This window comes from Chroicocephalus ridibundus, chromosome 1 (genome assembly GCF_963924245.1).
Source record: "Chroicocephalus ridibundus chromosome 1, bChrRid1.1, whole genome shotgun sequence".
NCBI lineage: Eukaryota > Metazoa > Chordata > Aves > Charadriiformes > Laridae > Chroicocephalus > Chroicocephalus ridibundus.
Window position 1 is genome coordinate 169,938,644 of NC_086284.1, and position 21,153 is coordinate 169,959,796.

General features: G+C 45.7%; 1 protein-coding gene across 2 annotated transcripts in view; it reads right to left on the reverse strand.

Annotated features, from left to right (window-relative positions):
* Positions 1-1,316: 1,316 nt before the first annotated feature.
* The window catches only part of ELK3 (ETS transcription factor ELK3), a 42,726-nt gene continuing 22,889 nt past the window's right edge, over positions 1,317-21,153 (reverse strand). For both annotated transcript variants that reach the window (XM_063322761.1, XM_063322760.1), the window contains 3 exons: positions 14,947-15,741; positions 9,358-9,480; positions 1,317-4,212 (listed from right to left, as the gene is read on the reverse strand). In XM_063322761.1, coding sequence (XP_063178831.1) covers positions 4,114-4,212; positions 9,358-9,480; positions 14,947-15,672 — 948 coding nt within the window. In that variant the 5' untranslated portion in view covers positions 15,673-15,741 and the 3' untranslated portion in view covers positions 1,317-4,113. The remainder of the gene's footprint in view (positions 4,213-9,357; positions 9,481-14,946; positions 15,742-21,153) is intronic.

Sequence of the window (21,153 nt, forward strand, 5' to 3'; positions counted from 1 at the left end):
CTTTTCCTTAATTTGCAGGAGGCGGCAGCTGGCCTGGAGCCGTGGTAGGAATAATGAGGGTACGTTTATCCATTCGCACATCTTGCAGAGTGAACACCAACTGATGGGAATCTGTCAAGAAAAATTCCAACATCTCCTGGAGTCCTCTAGGATGCTTTTCTACAAACACACCCCCCCACCCACCCATGGCAGACCATGATGCTGATTGCTCCAGAGTCCTTGCCTGAGGTTCATTCTTCTGTTTTCATTTAAATAAATTTATACTCCTCCTCACTAATGCTGTCAGTCTCTGTGCCCTCAAGACATAGGCTTGTACTCCATCTGTGTAGGCAGAGCGCTCACATATTAATTGGTAAGAGAGCTACAGTTTGGGGCTAAAAGGGATTTCAAAAGTTGGTGGTTTTCTGATGGCTTCGGAGAGGTATTCTTAAATCTGAGTGACCTGCGTTTGTTTGCCCTGCGGGATATAGAGAGAGTCTCAAGATCAGAAGGGAACAGTGATGCCCTCACGTAAAAGACTACCTGTAGTCATTACGCCTTTTCTAAATTAATTTGGTAGTCGTGATGGCTTCTAAAGATGCTTTGTGTAGGCACAAGACCACACAGCCTCTTAACGTAGAGACTTGTTCTGTTAAAATGAAATGCTATAGTCTGTTTTAAAGGACCCTTTCCTCTTTAAACAGTCGTCTTGTTGACAATGCATTACTTCTTCAGTAGGCGTTTCCAGATTGGCAAGGGTCTGCCCGATGAGACTTGTTCTTTTCAGACAAAACAGATTGTTCCTTGTTGACGTAATGGGCTGTGTCAGATCTCTCGCTCTCCATCTGTAGTTGGTTATCACCCAGCGCTGTTCTCCCCACCTTGAAAGTTTTCTTCAGAACCGAGGCCGCTTACCTGCGCCACGGCAGAAGATGTGAGCAAGCTCTTGGCAAAGCTGCCCAGTAGCGGTGGCCCTACTGGTGGATACTTGCTTTTCTGCAAAAAAAACAATGTAAAGGTAAGCACGAAATAGCCCGATCGTGCACCCAGCCTAACTAATATCAAAAACTTTCTGTATTGTTGAAGCAAGAATACAGTGTAAATCTATCCCCAAAACCCCTCCAGTACGATGAAGTTGCAGTTGCTACCAAGAATACTGAAGGGAGAACAACTCCCGTTTTGTTCCCTAGGATTTGTTGTCTTGGAGCTCTCCATGCTGCAGAAATAGCGACACTTCCACAGCATTTATTTTACAAATGTTTATTTGTTCTTTTTCCTCTACAGTTAAAAAGATACCTGTTAATAAAATTCAACAGAGAATTACCAATAGAGCATTTTCTTCAAAGCATAAGGCATAATAATCTAGTGGTTTAGGTAAGCATTAAGGCTTGAGAGGCTGGACTTGATTTGTATAAATTCTTCCCAGTAGGAAGAATTTTTCTTCCACATAATTGACCAATTTGGAAGGCAGATCTCATTTTGACCACCTTTTTTTTTTTAACTGAAAAGTCAATGAGCAAAAGATGTGTTCTGTTGCTATTTTTTATTCTCTCGAAGATGAGAAGACAGCACTGCTTTCTTGTTTCTAGGTGTCTTCCCTTAAGTTTTACTGAATTTTCTCGGATCCTTTACAGTAATCTGTTGAAATTTTGTCACAGAATTGCTATTTTCTGCTGTCTTTAAAAACGAAGTCGCTCAAGGGGCGGGAGGGGAGGTGTGGGGGGGTTGTTGAGGTGTGTGGAGCCTTTTGAAAAGAAACAAGTCTGCCTTATTAATAGTAAAACTTTGGAAAAGACGAAGTCACAAGAATCTGGATGCTTTTTCTTTTAAGAATCTCTGTCACACAGTCCCTCCTCCCATCTTCATCTCGGGGTTTTTTTTGCAGTCTGGTCTTCAATACCGCTTACTAAGTCAAAGACCAAATTTTGCGTGAGTTTCTACCTTTACTTTTTAAACTCATAGTGAGAAACGCTTCATTTCTATGCCTTGCTCTCCCGTTAGCTATGCTGGCGGGTACAAGGCGAGACTTCACTGAAGTAGGCATTCATACTTATTTGAGAGAGAGACGAGAGTTGGCTCTACAGCGTGAATAATTGCCTCTCTGTAACTTAGTTACTGAAAAATATTCCATTTACCTGTGAGGAATCCGTTGAAAGAGAAATGTTTGGCCTGCGAGCCCTTGTGATTTCATCTCCACCAGACCAGTCAACCCCATCAGGCATCCCCCATCCTGCCTTTTCTTCCGACCCGTTCTCATTTTACTTAGCATAAAATTTCCCTTCACTCATAAATTTTGTGTAAGGAGTTGCTTCTTCTGGTTTTGACTCCGCGGGGTGGTACCTCTTGGAGCTCTTGAAACGCTGAATCAAGCGAATGGCTTCCCGTGTGTTTCACTCTTTTTTCCTTCTATCTTGCACCTAATTGCCGTGTTTATCAGCACTGGTACTTCATACAGATACGGCAGGTTTTTATCCCGTTAATTACTGCGAGTGAAACTGAGGAGTCATTTTTGGTTGTGCAACCCAGGAGCCTGCGGAAAAATCCTGCTGTCTTTTGTCAGGCTACCTCTGCCCCAAAAATGGCTTTTCAACATCAGAACTGCATTAATAAAATGTTTATTTAGCACCTTTCAGGTTGAAGGATCCAAAAGCACTTTACAATTAACTACACACACATCACTGAAATGCATCCAAACAGAACATCAACAGACAACTCACTGCATAAATTTCCAAAAGAACGGACTTTTGACCAGCCGCTTGGCCAGAAAGCAAAGTAGAAGCTCTAGTGACCTGCAGCAAACAGGTTTCTGATTTGGGTTTGGTTTTTGAAGGTCTCAATCTGAAAAACCTACATGGTAAAGCTGCGTTCAACCCGATTTAGCCACCTCAGACAACTGAAGAGTTGCATCAACCCTGCCAAGATTAGGATCTGTGGTGCCAGGGAGTCTGGCCTAATCCTCACCTGACGTTCAGATGACTAAACCATCACCTCAAGGTAGAGGACATACCCGGTAAGTTCAAGTTGCAAGTATATAGTAACACAGTGCTGGTTTTTAATCCAGAATTCAGATGTTTATACATAAACATCCCACATGTACAATATGCCTCTTTACGAGCACCAGGCATTAATTTACAGTCCCGTAACTTTTCCAGCTTTGGGGGAAGGGGAAACGCAACCTTCTGAGCTTTAGTAGCTCGAATAATCTTTCCGGGGTAAGTAGTAGAAGGCACTTGGCACGACTGAACAAAGCACCTGGAAATTCTCTATGGGGAATGATCCTCATTCCCTGGGAGGACAGGGATACCTGCAGTCTTTCCAGCTGTAATGTCAACAGTTCGTAAGAAGTAAAGGCCAAATAAATTCTGAGCGACGTCTCCTTGTCTACAGAAGTGTTCTCAAATGCTGGAAATGTCTCGTGGGTCTACACAGCCCAGCTCCTCCCTGTTGCGACTCTGCAGAAGAACTTGGGCATAAACGTGTAAATGTGGCTTTGTTACTCCTAAATGCATCTCCTGACTGTAACGTTGGTTAGGTTTTTCACTTCGGCAAAGAAACATTATAAGGCTATTTTTATACAATTTGAAAGCACTTAATACAAAGTTACATGAATACACTGCATCATATGGCCTACCCGTGGAGAAAATACTGAAATACTACCATAGGGCTCTTCAATACTAGTTTTGTCTTTCCACTTTTTATCTTAATACTAGAAAATATATAAATCATTTACATGACATTATGCAAAAGAAGGCACAGCCGGTTATAGTTTACAGAAGCACAGTGCATAATATGCAGAAAAAGGGATTAAAAAGAAGCTTCACATCCTTATTACATACATTGTTGCAATCCATTAAGAAAAGTACTTCATCAACAACAGAAGTGTTCAACACTTGAGAGCTATGATATAAAAAAATTATAATTCATTTAATGCAAAACAGATTTATATATATATTTTATATATAAACACTGTTTAAAAAATGCTAACATAATAAAAGTAGATTATCCATGTAATGAAAAGTGCAAACCGAAGTAATAGAGGGTTTCACAATGTCCTTCTCATGACACAGGAAAAAACTAGACCATAGGAATGAAGTGTTAAATCCACCAATAAGTCCTTGGTGCGATGAGGTGTCATCAGGATTTCTGAGCGTTCGGAGAAAGCAGTACTGGAGAGGAGGCTCCGTCCAGACTGGGGAGCGGCACTGGTATGTGACCGTTTAGCAGAGTTGGAAACTGTTAAGAGGCCAAAAGGTAAAAATTAGTCTTTATCTCCGAGCGTTGAGCCCAGAAGCACACGCATTTAGCATTAGCAACCGACTCCAGACGGTTTCAAGGCTTGTCATTCCTATACAGGAAGATACACACCAAATGCCGGCCTCAGCCGTTAGGAATGTAACATAGAGGATGAAACCTGAATAATTTGGAAACGTACAAGGATGTGTAAATCTATTATTGGCTGTATTTTATATAAAAATTTCACATAACAATACATCTGTCATCACCCTGGGAAAGTGACTACTCTAGAGCGACGTTTGCCATCCATTCTGCTTCCAAAAATGCTTCTCAGTCTACAAAATATTAATTAAAACCCGTGCTTTTCATCTGCCCTTCATAAAAGCTAAACAGGGAAGAGCTTTGCAAAAGTGGAAGTTGAGATGTAGTTTTAGGGCAGGAAAAGTACAATTGGGAATACAAAAGTGGGGCAAATTACTCTCGAGTAATTACAGTTTCTCTCTGTAATCACTAAGAAACTGTAAACTAGGTATGCCGGATCATTCAGCGTGTGAAGCAGAATACACCGTAATTTAGTATTAATCTTCGACTTCTGAAATACTGTGCAAAAACTACTAATTCAATACACAGGCGGCGTATTCCTAGTTCGTGATCATCCTGACTGTAACTTCCCTGCGGTGACGTGTAGTGACTAGTTCTCTAACATCTGACCTGAGAAAAAGGAAAGCAAGTAGGTGGAATAAACTTGCTACTGCATGAGGCAGGAATTATCCCAGTGGTAAATACGGATCTGGCCTCCAGGCCCGGTTTCGCGAGCTCCATGCTGGGTTTCTGTTGGCTTGGGAGAGATGGAGCTGAGTAACACAGCTCCCGACTTCAAGGGTATGGTGTATTTTTACCCCTTATCAGATCAGTCCTTCAACAGCCAACTGTGGTGTAATCAACCTCTACACGTGCACATAATCTGCTTGTAACAGGATTACTCTTCCACTAAGAGGTTAGTTAACGATATCCGTCTTCCAACGTTCAGTTGAAAATCACGCCGAGCGGCGGGGGGCTGGCACTGTTCTCCTGGTGGGGCCAGGCCTGGCTGATGCCTCTATTTTAACCAAATCAAACCTCGGGAAATGTTTCCATCGCTTCTGCCAGGGTTCATTAAACCACAGAACTTGATTACAAGCTCTTGATTTTCTAGTCTGTTTAGCTTTTCTAAAGTGAGACGCGTAAATTACAAAGTGTTTCATGTGATTTCTGAAGGGAACAAAGAGAGGGTTGTGTGATCCTTGGTGTCTGTGGGGGCGGGTGGCATGCTGGCACTACAGCCCAAGACACAAACAATGCTCATGTCACGAGTTCATCGTTCCCCTGGTCTCCAGCCCAACCCAGCTCTCTTGTTCTTCTTCCTGTTGTCTCTGTAGCCCCCGGGGCTGGGACGAAGCTCCTTATTCATACGCCCCCCTAACAGTGGGGATCTGGGACGTGACGACACCCCCTCACTGCTACCCTCTGTACAGTAGTAACCAAGAAAACATGCTTAATTTAGTTAGCACTTAATTCAAGCTGCCTTGGTAGTCCTTAAGTTTGGCTGCATTTTCTTGAATTAACCAATTCTGTGCAAGTCTCTTGCTCTTCCGGTTATGTGGTAATTTCAAACCGATGATGAAACACCAAAACAAGTTTAATTACACAGCAGCGTGGCTTCAAAGGGAAGACTTTCCAGGTAGGTCAATATATCAAGGTAAATTGTGCGAAAGGAGACTGCAGATTTCCGTGATGCTCTACCTGGGCTAAAAGGGTGTATAACTGTAGGTGTACGTGAGTTGCTGTCACCTTGTAAGCATCAAAGGAGGGGTTTTTAGCAGTTAATCAGCATCTACGTGCTCTGTGAGGGAGTATGCGCATAGTTGTATCCAGCAGTGCAGAACAGCACTCACCTCTGTGCCTGTGAAGATCATGGAACAGATCCTCCTAGAAGCCATGCTAAGGCACATGGAGGACAGGGAGGTGATTCGAGACAGCCAGCATGGCTTCACCCAGGGCAAGTCCTGCCTGACCAACCTCATGGCCTTCTATGATGGAGTGACTACGTCAATGGACAAGGGAAGAGCTGCGGATGTCGTCTATCTGAACCTCTCTAAGGCCTTTGATGTGGTCCTCCACAACATCCTTCTCTAAATTGGAGAGATATGGATTTGACGGGTAGACTGTTTGGTGGATGAGGAATTGGTTGGATGGTCACATCTGGAGGTCAATGGCTCGATGTCCAGATGGAGATCAGTGATGAGTGGTGTCCCTCAAGGGTCTGTAAGGGACCAGTACTGTTCAGTATCTTCATCAATGACACGAGACAGTGGGATCGAGTGCACCCTCAGCAAGTTTGCAGAGGACACCAAGCTGAGTGGTGCAGCTGACACACCTGAGGGAGAGGATGCCGTCCAGAGGGACCTGGACAACACTGAGAAGTAGGCCTGTGTGAACCTCATGAGGTTCAACAAGGTCAAGTGCAAGGTCCTGCCACCTGGGTTGGGGCAACCCTCAGTATCAATAGAGGCTGGGGAATGAAGGGATTGAGAGCAGCCCTGCGGAGAAAGAGTTCTGGTGGATGAAAAGCTGGATGTGAGCTGACAATGTGCGCTCGCAGCCCATACAGCCAACCGCATCCTGGGCTGCATCAAAAGAAGTGTGGCCAGCAGGTCACGGGAGGTGATTCTGCCCCTCTGCTCCGCTCTGGTGAGACCCCGCCTGGAGCACTACATCCAGCTCTGGAGTCCTCAGCACAGGAAAGACATGGAGCTGTTGGAGCGGGTCCAGAGGAGGGCCACAAAGATGATCAGAGGGCTGGAGCACCTCTTCTATGAGGACAGGCTGAGAAAGTTGGGATTGTTCAGCCTGGAGAAGAGAAGGCTCTGGGGAGACATTATTGTAGCCTTTCAGTACTTAAAGGGGGCTTAAAAGAAAGATGGGGACAGGCTTTTTAGCAGGGCCTGTTGCCACAGGACAAGGGGTAACGGTTTTAAACTAAAAGAGGGTAGATTTAGACTGGATATAAGGAAGAAATTTTTTACACTGAGGGTGGTGAAACACTGGAGCAGGTTGCCCAGAGAGGTGGTAGATGCCCCATCCCTGGAAACACTCAAGATCAGGTTGGCTGGGGCTCTGAGCAAGCTGATCTAGTTGAAGATGTTCCTGCTGACTTGGGGGGGGGTTGGACCAGATGACCTTTAAAGGTCCCTTCCAGCCCAAACTATTCTCTGATTCTATGACCAGGCTCCTGGTTTGTTAAGGGAGGGACCATACTTTCCCATAGGCTTGTCGGGGGCTTAGTTGGACTGTGGACACGGATGGATCCCATCCTGGTCCTTGTGCTTATACAAATACTAGTACTAAAGAACTATAGGCAGTGCCAAGCATGGTGCTACTGTGATAAGCAGCACACACCTGAAAGAAATGTAGGAGCCCGATCTCTCCTCCTTGCAATGCAGCAGGCACGGGTGCAGCCGCAGTGCTGCCCTGGCCTCTAGCTGCTGACAGGATTGAGACCGTTTAAACAATGACCAAATGTTCTTCTGACTCCCACGGCGAAGGACCAGGTGAAAGCAAAAGCAACTTGTGAAGCAGCTCCAGGTCTTTCCACCGTTCCCTGACCAGCTGCATGGAGTGTGGGCTGGCTGGTGCAGGCAGGCCGGGGAGAGCTCTGCCCTGACGCCTACATGGGATGACCCAGCAGCTCTCGGTGGGGTTGGCCAGGCTTCAGCTGTGGTTGTCGTTTCCTATTTGGCTGTTAAAGCTTTTTGCTCTACAGACTTGTCATTGTAGCCTTTGCCTGAATGGGATATAATTTATAGAAGGCCGTCGGGGTTTCTCAGAGGGGAGAGAGCCAAGGTCACTTCACTTTCAGTTCCCACAGGGCATGGCCAGTGTATGTCCGTACAAGCTCATTCCAGGCCATGGTGCAGATACTCCCCTCTCAAATGAAACGTCTGGCTGCTTTTAACCACGTGTGCAAAACTAAGATCCAATACGCATAAACTCATTTATCTGAAACACAAATAAGGAGCCCTAGGGCTCCAATCCTCATCTGTCTCACTGGAAGTAAACAGACTTACCACCCCAGCAAGGACCGTACCTGAGAAGAGCACCTGAACTTAAGGCCCAGCCCTGGAGTTGGGCAGTGGGCCTCCCTGAAGGTTGAGAGACCAACACAGGGTCCCTGTCTAGCAGCAGCTGCCTCCTGTGTCAGTGTCCACGGCAGTCAGGGAGTTCATTCCAGGGGTGTCCCTGCATTCTTCAGCTGCTCAGACGGCCATCGGCTGCTTGTGCTTCTTGCCAATCAGCTGAACAGCATAATTTCTTCTGTGACTTGCTGAATCAGCTGTTTCACAGCAGCTACAGCTGGAGCTGCTAACACCATCCCCACCATCCTCTTCCTAAGCCTCGAGTGAATGCTGCAGCTGAGTGCTGCGGCCATCGCGGTTTACTTAAAGACTTTTTCATTTACTGCATCTCTATAAAACTTTTGAGATTTTTACTCTCCCAGTACCCATGAGAGAAAGGGGACAATGCTGTCTTTCTCCCGTTACATTTGGAGAGGTGCTCAGAGGTATGAAGTACCTCGGTTGAGGACACATGGATAATTTGCAGGAGAACTGGAAATGGAGCCTTGGGGTTCAGAGTGCCCTTATTGCGAATACAACTAAGCCCTGTCTTTCTGAGTGCACAGTAGCTCATTAAGACAGAAAGATAAACCTACACCCACTTTACTGTGTAAGCCCCAAACTGGTCTTGGTTTTCCCAGAGTCCATATTCCATCACTCTCCCGGCTGGTCCCTGACTGGTCTGCACTCTCTTCCTGAAGCTCTGGGAGGCCAGTTATCTACTCTTACTGGGGTCCAGCATTTATTTCTGTTTCCTTCACACAATATGCGTGTGCTTGCTGCAGTAGACACCGCCCTATGGGTTCTGACTGTGCCACCAAGGGTTTAAAGAGAGTGCAAGTAAGTAGGCCTCTCTTTAAAAGTGCCTGTTAACTCCCCTATTTTCTTACATTATTTGAAAAGCTCCAGACTGATGTGAGGAGATGCTCCCCTGATGTCTCTTCCACACATGTGCGTTCAGAAATGAAACCCGTGTGTTGGAAAGACCTACCTGGAACAGAGTGTTTGGTCCCTGCAGCCTGGCAGGACTCAGAGGAGCAACAGGACTGAGGCTGCTCCAGAAATGAATGCTAGACAGCAGCGGGCTTGGGGTCAGCAATAATCCATTTGGGGTCTGCAAGAGAGAAAAAAACACCCCATGACGCATGCCTCGGGAGTCGCAGCTCCATACAGTAGTCGCAGCCCCTGAAGTCTTACACGTCACCTACTGGCTGTTTTTCCCAGTGAATTCAGACATCCAGCACATGGAGTATACCGGCTGGCAGGAACTGCCCATCCGGCCCCGCATCCTGTCTCCGCAGTGGTCAGTACTGGATGCCTGCACATTTAATATTCCTTCACATGCAAATCAACTTCATTTCTATTGAGATTTGCTTAGGGAGAAGAACAATTACTGTTTATTTGAGCCACGCTCAAGTGACCATATAAAGTACCCCCATGTCTGCCAACACAGACCAGTCGCCTTCAGAATAATCTTTTACCTTTTGAAGGGCAGCAATTGCTTAAGCTGACCACAGCTTTTGAAGCATTAATGCAATTGTGTGTAGCCAACAAAGCCACTGCTGGCCTTTGAAGTTTACTCTTCTGGTGGCGCCTGTTCAAAATGGAAGAGGACCCAAGAAACTGGCGGTGCACAGGCTGATGCAGTAACAGTGTACGGGCGTACGAGCTGGGTGCCCAGAGGGACGGCGGAGGGCACAGCTAATTCTTTGAAAGGAATCAAAATGGCAAGAACTAAGAATCCAAGGCTTTTCCCAAGTCGGAGGTGGCTCCTTCCAGTGCCACGGCGCACAAGGACTGCTGGGAATGCTCTCAGCACTTCTAAAGCACAATTGGAGGGGAGGCAGAGTTAAAGCATATGCAAATCTCCATTCAAAGGAAGAATCACATGAATTATTCTTTTATCTTTCCAAAAAAGAACATGAAAGTGATGTGACAGTTTTGAACAAAGTATTTGGCATGATGAGTTAATCTCACCAGTAATCTTGATGCCAATTATCAAAATAAGTCTTACTTTTAGCAAAGCACTTAATGGAATTTGAGTGCACGCTTAGCAAGTAAGTAAGTGTTTTCACTACGCATGTGCAGGACAAGGGCCTCAGTGCTCTGCTAAACTGGGCCATCGGTTTGTCCAGAGTTCAAAATACGTAAAGAGAAGACCAAAGATAGAAGATAAGGAGTACGTCGCCCTAGTAACCGGCACGTCACGCATGCTGGTACCCGCTACCTTCCCACCGGGCCAGAAATAAACACTCACACATACGGCAATTGCAACCAGGGGTCTCACTTAACAACTGCTTACACACCCCGGGCTGCCACATCCCGCTGCCGGGACGCCGTGGTGAGCAGGCTCAGAAAGGCAGGCGCCACAGGCCGTGTGGATTTTCGAATATGAGGGACATCTTATTTGCAAAGCAGTGCCTGAGGGAATCAGCTGTGGTGGCTGAGGCTCTGTGTGATCACACGGGAATACAGACCTGCTCCAACTTGCTTGCACTCGAGTTCACAACGGGGTCAAACAATTAGTTTAACACCAGCAGAAGAGATGGGAGAGACAAGGAGCAGCAAACATTACGGTCCTCCCAGTGATTCTGTCCCGAGGTGTCTGAAAGGCTGTTTAATACAAAGAGCTTGGCTGCTCTTGAAGGGGACGGTTTCTCTAAGGAATCTCAAAAGAAGTGGGGTTCATGGAGAAACGCGAAGGGAAAGGACACGGCCATCTCCCTTGTGCTGAAGAAGGTGGATCAGAAAAACCAAACCCCATGGAAGAAACCACAGTTATGTCCCAAGGAGTAATAAGTATGTGGTATTGCTGGGAAAGAGTAAAACAGCAGGTATGGTGGTCACAGGAGTTTGGATATATTTGGATGATGACAGAAGGGACAAAGAGTGGGTGGAGGCCTGGCGAGGAGAAAACTTCTGTCTTGATCTCATCAAGTGACAGCTCTTGTCAAGACAGCTGAGAAAAAATACTGGACGAGCAGGCACTTGTGAATGGCTCCTTCACAAACACCCTCTTCCCAGGACCACGGTGCTTTCAGGGGGCAAGGAAACAGCAGCACCAGCGAGAGCACCTTCCCTGTGCCGCATTACAAGCTGATGCTCCACGGGCAGACGGCCATTGACGGGGATTTATGAGACTGACAAAGAACACACGGAATTAGGTCAGGATAAATACTCAAGAGATCTACTTACAGAAGAGCCTACTAACCTTAAAACCAGAGGTGTAAGCAGCAAGACCCAACAACATTCAACTAAGGACACAGTATTTTGCCAACGGCACTAAGAGCTCCAATGAGCTATGCCTCGGTTCTTTATTATTTTTCTCTCTGAAGCTGCAGATATCCAGAATTGAAAATGCAGTTCTTGAGAGAGTCTTTTGAAAATAATGAAGAAAACTTGGAGGTGTTTATTCCTGCCTAGATACAGCCAGAGCAAGTCTTCAGAGAGAGAGAGGAGATTTGAAACTGAGCTGTGCTCCATTCATCTCTGGAAGCATGTTAACATGCCTAACTACAGCGCTAAGCAAAAGCTCATGTCCTCTGACGGTCAGAGCACTGATGTCTGCAAGTTCTGCCAGAGCCAAGAGCCAGCCAGAGCAAGCCCCCAAATCTGTTAATATTTAATGCAAGAAGATCACGGGGCCTCCCAGGCTTGTTCTCAGCATCGCCATCAGCCAAGCATCAAAACCACCAGAGGAAACCTAAGTGTAAACACCACCACAGCACAGGCTATCCTTAAATTATACACGCAAATTGATGTGTCACTTCATTTTCTGCCCTCATGCAGCCGTACATCTGGTATTAGATGTGGAACCCGGTGGGAAGTTCCTACTTAAAAAACGTCATTATAATCTAAGCATAGGAACAGTTTAAATAGAAATAATTCATTGCGCAGAGAGGATTACGTTAAGCAACGATGCTCATGGCTCCTGGCTTCTCTGACAAAGAATGCGTGTAAGTACGATCTTTCTTGTCACTTGTAGCTGTCAGATAACGGACAAGTGCTGTCACACATATGTTACTTCCCAGGCCATTAGGCACGTGCTGGAGCCTGGATGGTGTACGTGGATACAATACAGACCCTGCACATGCTAGCTGCAGGCACACTACTTTGTCTGTAAGGAAACAGCATGTTGTAAATGTTACAAACGCCAAAGTAGAGGCCTGAAGAAAAACAGCGAGTCAAAATTATATACCCACATTGGCCAAGGGAGGGCCAATGAAAATAATAAGCATAAGGAATCTGTAAAAGAAGCAAGTACTGAACAAAATCTAAATACCTCTCCTGGAAGCTAACCAAATTGAAAGCTGACCTTTCCCTACCAAAGTATGGTACTGTGTGCACCAACATCTTCACACCCATTTTTCTGTTCTGAAATGGGCTGTGCATATCACGTGCTCTTTCACGGGGCTCCACCCGAGCGTATTCCTCGTGACCGGCAGGTACAATGGAAAGCCGTCTGAAATACCCTCTCAGGCAGCAGGACCTTCTCCAAACCTACATCACTCCCGGAGCAGGAACAATCTTGTTCTGCACCTGCCCCATGGCAGAGGTGTCTGCCACTGGGATCTGATAAATCAGAGATCGTTTGAGATATGATACATGCTCTTCCTAGGATAATGGGATGAACTGCAGATTTCCAGCCTAAATTATGGCTTCAGTTATTTTGGATTGTGATCAGAACTGTAATCAGTTATCTGAACACAGTTATATAGCTTTTATTTCTTATTCACTAGGTCAAGTATTTAGGAGGCATGGTGCTTCTTATCCACACTAGAAATGGAAGGCTAAAAGAGGAAAAAAGCTATGTTGCTGTACAGCCAAAAGTTTAAATAAATGGACCCAGAAACCACCCTATACGGGCACCATCTGCCTCTTCTGTGATAGGATAACCTGTAAAAAAAGATTTGTAATGGCATTAAGTTGGATAACAGTCATCACAGCCTTTGCTAGGCATCCTGCTAAAGGAGGGCCACAACCACCTACCGAATTCACTTCTATGTCTTTCAGCGGCAGTAAGCACACCAGTTTATGGATGAATGAGAAAATTAAATGTGCAAAGAAATAATTACAAAATGAGGAAAGAAATCTCTGCTCATACTGAGTTTGGGGGCAGCAGTAGATTAAAGCGAGCTTGTAATAACTCATGCTGTCATTGTGTCTGGTTGGCATCTGATATGATTTGTCAGATTTGCTCCCTACAAGCAAAATACTTGCTGTGGTTATACCGCAGTTAGAGGTTACAAGAGTCTGTCAATGCACCTCAATTTTGGTTTGCCACACTTCTGTTCCTCCTGCCAAACACAGCTTCACTTAGAGGCTCTACCATGTCAAAAATGACAGATAACGGCCCACAAAACCCTCTTTCTTTGCGACACAACTTCTTATCTCAGTGGCTTACAGGTGTGTGTGAACTGCAATGGCTTCGCACAGACTTGCTCTGCAGCCAGCCAAAAAGCTCGGTAAGAACAAGTGCTATGCTGGCCCACAGCACTTGCCAGTGGCCAGCTCAAAGACCTCTAACCCCTGGCCGCACCGCAGGCACCATCCACGCAAAACCTCTTCGAACAGGGAAAAGGTCAGGGGATTCTGCATACAATGCCACCTCTCGACAGCCCAAAGTAAATGAGAGCTTGTAACGCACACCTTTGTATTTATTTATGTATTGTTCAGTTTGTTTCATTCAGTGCTAGCATTTGCATCACCTTTTAGTGTGTTTTTATTATCAACTATATTATCAACTTTATTATCAATTTATATTATCAACTGTTATTTTAGGGGTGGGGGGGATGTTAGGCGGCATTCCCCATTGGGGTAATTTTACTCTTGGATTTTTTTCTCTAATTTTGCAGTGGTAGCATAAGACAAAACTCACCACTGAACACACCAGCTCATTATCTATGTGCTTTTCCTCTTCTCCTCTAATCTGCTAGATTTTTTTCATAGACTTGCTTGAAAACGAGAAGTCACCACTGACATCACCACAAATACGTGATTAAAGAGAACAAAATAACCTACTGGTTATTCAGTAGGTCTGCGCTGAAAGGAAGCTCTGGCAAATACTCTGTGGATCTGGGAAACTTTGGAAATCGAAACTGGCTTAAGAGCTACGTCTTAGAAACCACCTAATTTGTTCCATATTCAAAAACTAATGAAAAAGTCACACTGTTTGAATGGATACACCACCTAGAAGAGAAATCTAACCGAGCATCCCACAATGCACATGCTCAAGTCGTCACTTACAGAACCCCTGCGTTTTTCTCATCAGCTTTGCCCTGCTTGTTTTGGAGACGTGGAGGTTGGTTTGAACTGATGAGCAATTCACTCGTGTTAACTAACGGCTACCCATCTCGTTATCCTTCCAGGCAGTCTCTGAACTGTGGTGGCTTTTCCCACACTCACATAGGAAACCCCAGGAGGAACCTACTTTCCACCCTTTGTTCAGACCTCTGCTGTGTGTCCCTCTTCCCCAGATGGGTTTTTTTTCCCACTGGATAATGACAGACCCATAGAGCTAACACTCTTGGCCATACGGAGGGAATACCAAGCAAGAGTACAGGAGACAGGCAGGTCTTACCTGTGCAGTGAAGAAAGCTGGAGTCAGGGATCCTGAAGGAAGCGCAGGGCTGTTGAGGGCAATAGAACCGATGTCAGTGCTGGAGAGAACCATAGGTGGTGCGGAGATTTCCAAGCCTTTGGGTTTTTTAGCCTTTGGGGGAAGAGATGGAGATTTTGCCTTGGAGCCTGAGGAGAGGTTCAGAGGCTCAAGGGAATCTGAGTCGTGGCAACTAGACTCAAGGAAGAGGCTCCTGTGTTCTGTAGGGAGGGGTGAGGTGGGAGACAGAGACGGCGACCTGGAGGAAGATGACGATGGAGATGAAATGCTGGCACTGTTGGGTAGCATTAAGGAAGATATTTTAGCTGATACCGACGAGCTGAGAAAAGCAGAGGCAGCTGCTGTTTCCGAAGTGGAAGGCAACGACACCATGGGCCTCATAACTTGTTTGTCTGTTTTGTTTGTCACAAATCTTATAACAGTCCGAACTTCTTCAACTGGTGTGTTTCCTTCTGACTTCTCCTCCAGTTTTTCTGTTTTGATTGGCTTGTAAGGGTCTGGCTGGTTCTGCAGAGAGTTGATAGTGAAAGAGGAGTACAGGCCAGAGTGGATATATTCATTGCGGCTTGTGCTTTTCAGTGCTGACAAGCTGTGCTTGTGCTGATCCCTGCTCTCGGAAGGCATCTTACAGTCGCTGTCCTGCAGCAAAAGGCTCTCTCTGCTGATTTCCACAGCATGTGGATCCATTTTTAAAATCTCAGGAAAGGAGACAAACTTGTACACAAATTTTTGTCCGATCACTTTCTTGATGATGTTCTGCAATTACAAAAGCAGACGCCAGAAAGATCAGCATTTTAGAGGCACCGAGTACAGCAAACAAAGGGGTTCACAAGGGCAGGGGGGGCACAGCTCCCTCTTCCAGCTGAGCAGGTCCTTTCAGCAGGACTCCTAACGCTGCTCATCCCTAGCTCATTCCCATACCTCTGCTAAGCCAGGGACACCAGCCCTTTCTCCTCAGGATGCCTACAAAAATCACCACTACTATGTGATGAAGACCTACTGCTGGGCTGTTTTCCTCCTGCTTCCTCTGAGGTAGCTTGGGAATATTTTCTTTCCAGCAAAAACAACTCTGCCGCCTTGCAGACCCGAGCCATGCCACTATTTGTGTTTCACAACAAAGGCAAACTCCTTCATTGATGCCTCCCAAAACTGACACCAACTACCCTAAGTATGAAATACTATCGGAACGTCTGCAAGGGACAAAAGCACCTCAGCCTCCCTCCTCCAGTCATTTACCCTCTCTTCCTGACTGTGTGACGGTGACTGTCCTTCTTTCAGCAGCTGTGAGCTATGTCTGTGACAAACGCAATCACTCGCACGGGTTGGAAAAGTACTTGTGTCCTGCTGTATCTCCCTGTGCTGTCTCCGGGTTTGCATTAGGCTCAGGATGCTCACTGGTGCAGGCAGAAGGTTTTCATCAGTCTAAACTGGCTATTGATATTAATTATTGAAAAACAATCCCAAACAAAGGCTTATAAACCTATTTATTTTTTTAATTTGCCATAATAGAATTGTCCCCTTCATGGGAAGAACTGATTCCCTTTGAAACTGAAATCTTTCAGGAGGGTCTTGTTTCCAGTCTTACTGCACACCCAGGTACGCTGCCTGCTCTAACACAACGCGCGGTATCCCCATGGACGCGATGTGAGCTCCTCCGCAGAGGCACTTTATGGCACTAGGTGCTGGCCTGGCCTAGGAAAAGGACTGAAACATTTATCACACTAAGCCAAGTGCTGTGGAAGACAAGAAGCAATATTTCCTGAGACTTCCGTAGTGATTTCTCTCTTCTTGAAGCCCCTGGTGGAGAGTTTGTCTTTAAGTCACCTCTGAAAAACCCTTTCCAAGAAGTTTCGCTTTAGCGCAGCACAGGCCTGCTGCACCTCCAGCTGATACTCTGCGAACAGACGTTTGCTTTGCTGTACATGTGGGAATATGGATATTTACAATATCCCTAAAAATCTAATTTGGTTTTCATTCTACCACAGATTAGAAGACCAGTAGAGGAAACGTTTGTTAATTTGATTGAAAATTAAAGAAAAAAAAAAGAAAGGAAAAGGAATACAAACATCATCCGTATTTATATATGGACAGTACCTAGTGCTGGGTGCTCGCAGTCCCAGCACTACATCTTTTTTTTGTCACAAAAGCAAGGCTCATTTTGGGAAAGAGTCGTCTGCGCTTGGGTATCAGAACCTCTTCTGTCTTTCAGCTGAGCTACAGCACTCTGTAATTTATCTATCTGAATGTCCTGGCATTTCATTCAGGCACCTTCTTGAATACAAAATTCATCCTACAAAGAGCCCTGGGATGTAGCTTTGCTTCACAGGTCAGGAGCTGTGGCACAAATGCAGAAAAAGTTGTTTCCCAAGCTGATAACAGGGAGCTGTAGCAAGGAAGAGAATTAAATTCAGCAAGCTCAGACTAAAGGCATAAAACTGCCCTCTTCCACGCCGAACTGTACACATGCCTACCCACCTGGCAGATCCTGCAATGCCTATTTTTGCCCTTCAGAAGTTCAGGACATATAGTAGCCCACAGGATCTCAGTCTGTATGAGCTTTAATTCCCATGGCTTTGGGCTTGGCCTAGATTTTAATTTTTTTTGGTGCTAACTAGGTGAAGCATTGGATGAACGCACTTTTTCTGCATTCTCAATATTACGTTCTTCTTGAAACAGGCAAAACCTCCAAACTACTCACATACGAAAAGAAACACCCCAACTGGATTTTGTTCTCTTGTTTTAATATGTATTTTCTTATTTAAAGTAATCCCTCCCCTCTGCTCTTGGCAGCTTTGAGTTATTGTTACATCAAGCACTGGCAGCTGAGATCCTATTTGGAAAATGTGACTCCCAGCAGAAAAAGATTAAATGTATTTAAGGGTGGCAGTTTTACATTGGTGCAGGGGAACATTGCTATAAAAAGCAACTGAACGGGCTGGTGAGTTTATACTTCCTCTGGTATTATTAAATATAGTTATATTTTAAGGTCTCTCAGCGCAGCTCCTCTGACTCTGTAAGCCTGCAGCAAAGGCCCACTTAACGATGGCTGGAGATGAAAAGGATTCAAGCGCAGATCCCTCCAGCACTTTGCAGGCTTCTCAAACGTGGAGCCTGAGGAAAACTCCATCAGCATATATGAGAAAATAACGACACAAATTAATTAAGTGCCTCTGAAATGCCACTGACTTTTCTAATTTTTTTTGAGACATAACTGAAGTGAAGGTAAAAAGTAGCTTGTTTTTACCATCACCTCAGCGATCTGTCAGAATCATTCTGAGCTGTGGACGATGGTTCAAACCACAGAAGACAGTGACAGGCAGCATGACAACCAGGAGTTTTCCACCCTCAGCTTGAAAGGGCAAAGAAGGCTTCCTTACAGCAAGGACTGCATTTGCAGGGAGACCAGACCCCTTGCTTGGTGTCGGGACAGTAAGTATATTTATACATTTAGACCTTTTTTTTTTGTTGTTTGAATTTTCTAGGTAAATTCCCTCATGTGCAGGCTTGCACATGAGTGCTAGTGGCTGCCAGCCAGGGCGGCAGGGAGCTCCGGGGCTGCGCTGCTGGGGAAGGCGACGGCTGGGCCAGCGCAGTTGCTGGGGAGAAGAACTGGGCAACCAGGCCAGGAGCAGGGGCTCCAGTCCAACAGCTTACATAAAAAAATCTCATCATCAAGAGACAGCACTCTCTGACATTTAGAAAGGGGACTGGGGGCTGGGAATGCTCCTGTTCTGTTGGCTTCTTGCCTGTTCCTCACTTAAACACTTTACGCTTCCCCACCTCTGCCCCCAGTCTATAAAACTATAGCAAACGTGACCACCCCCAATGCAAAGTGCTTTGAAAACTGACAATACAAACTGGGTACAGCACTGCCCGACGTCTGCTCTAGTGCATCAGCCATGTTAGGGAGCTCAGGCTTATTCGTACCACATCACTTCAGACACTCTACGAGCACCTCCAAAACCAGCCTTACCCAGCTGCCCAGAATCACCAGCTGGAGGGCTGGGTCTCTCCCCTTGTCCTTCTCCACAGGCCAGCTGGCTGAGCTAGATGCCAAAGGCTCGATGGCCTGGTTCCCCCTGCAGTTTAAACCAGGCTATAATGTGGCTGGGGATTTTTTTGTGTCAACTATACATATGCACTACTACTTTTGGAAGTCCTCCCAAAATACACAGGAGCTGTTTGCCCATCTCAACAGCACAACCTCTGTATTTCTTTCAAATTTTTTTCTTTCCTCCCAGAAGTTTTCCTAGGCATTGGTGCAACTCAGACTTCGTTTCTTCTATCATGTGTTTGTGTTTTATTTTCATCAGCTCTGACTCTTAGTCCCTGTTTGAGCCATTTAGAGCTAAGGTGTAACTATATTAGCAGTGTCACACAAGGATTTTAGTGGCTTGGCTCAAACCTGTTAGCTAGCAAGTTTGCTGGCTGCAGGAGCCACTCAGAAGACTGAGCTGGGAAACAGGGACCCAGTTCCTAGTTGAATTTCAGCCTAATGAGGGGCCTCAGGCAGGAAGACCAGGTTGGGACTTTTTTTCCTCCTCCCAGGAAGGGACCTATCATCAGGGCGCCTGAGAGCTCAAAATTTATGGCAGAACAGGATGAACTTGTCTGTAGGTACTAAATGTCCCTGCTTGGGAAAGAAGAAGGACCAGAGCTGTAGCTGCTGCACTTAACTCCCATTTGGACGTGTTGCAAGTTCCCTGGCTCCAAGAGTACTGAGGGATGCAACAGGCATAGGGACACTCAGGCTATTAATTCCTCACAGGACTCTGTAAGGATGGAGCCGGGCTGCCTCCAGCTATTGGGAACCCTACCCAGAGCGAGGGCTGCTCACACTCCAACGTCTGAAGCACGTAAGCTGGGCAGGAGGTACCTGTGGCTGCAGGGTTTGCTCCAAAAAATGGGGGGTGTGTCCACACCAGCATGTGCAGGCAGATCCTGTTAACATACTTCATGCACTTACGCTTATTACACTGTGTGCGTACAAGCTAGATTTTGTGAAATTTTTGATGGATGCACGGGTGGTACTAGATCGTGCACCTGTACTGACCTTTGGAAGTGTAAGGCTCTCATTCAGCTGGATTTCAGTCTTTCCTCACCCGCCTCCATCGGGAAGGCAAAGGCCATTCCTCTGGCTGGCACCTTTGTCCAGGTTCTCTGCTTTCTCTGCTGCAGTTCACTGGGCATCCCTTTCCTCTCACATCAAAGATGAACTATTTGTCACTCCTTTCAGGGGGGTTCTTGGGTTTTCTCCTCTACCCATCACCTCTTACTGAGTATCAAATTCTTTACTCCCATCTTTCTGTAAAGATAGCACTCAATAACCACTTTTATGCCATTTCAGACAAGACATTTTCTTGACTTCCACACGTCACTCTTGAAAGAAGCTTCTTCCAGTTCTCTATAAAGCTATTTTCTAATGCTCCTTCAAGTATTTCCTTATAACACCTCCTACCCGTACCACTACAAAACACACAGCTGATATTCTAGAACTTTCATACCACTATTGTTTCTTTGCAATATTCTATTTCCCCTGAGGTAACTCAAGAGAAAACCTTCCCAAAAGTAAAATAATAGTTTCCATTGTCACTTTATATCCTGAAGTTCTGTAAGCAGACCAAGCAAGGGATCCTCTTCCCAAAACAATTATTCCATGCTGCCACCCACATCTGGGCATTAAAAATAGGAACTAGCAACCAGGCTACCGGGTCTGACCTATTATGGGAGGGGAGGGAATGCCATGGGCACCTCTGAATTCTAAGAGCACCTGAGAAGCTCTGTCCCCTGCACTGCAACAAGCACAAAGAAGCCCGTATTGTTTATATACTATACATCATTCTGCCAACCCATCTAAACAAGCGGGCAGCCATTAAGTGAAACTAAAATGATTTATTTTCTCTTTATAAGACAGATTGAATAGCACTCACTGAGTAAAGCCTGGGGCCACATACTGTTCAGAGCGGATGCAAAAATATCGAGTAGCTGCTCATCACAACAGTATGTGTGTAATTAAAGATGCAGCATAACTCATGCAAACATTAAGGTTACCCAGGGAACTGCGATTCTTGCATTTCCTAACTTCTGAGGGCTTGACTTCCACAACTGTTACATCCTATTAATGTCGGTATCTGCATGTAATTTCCTGGATTTGCCCTCCTTCCCTCA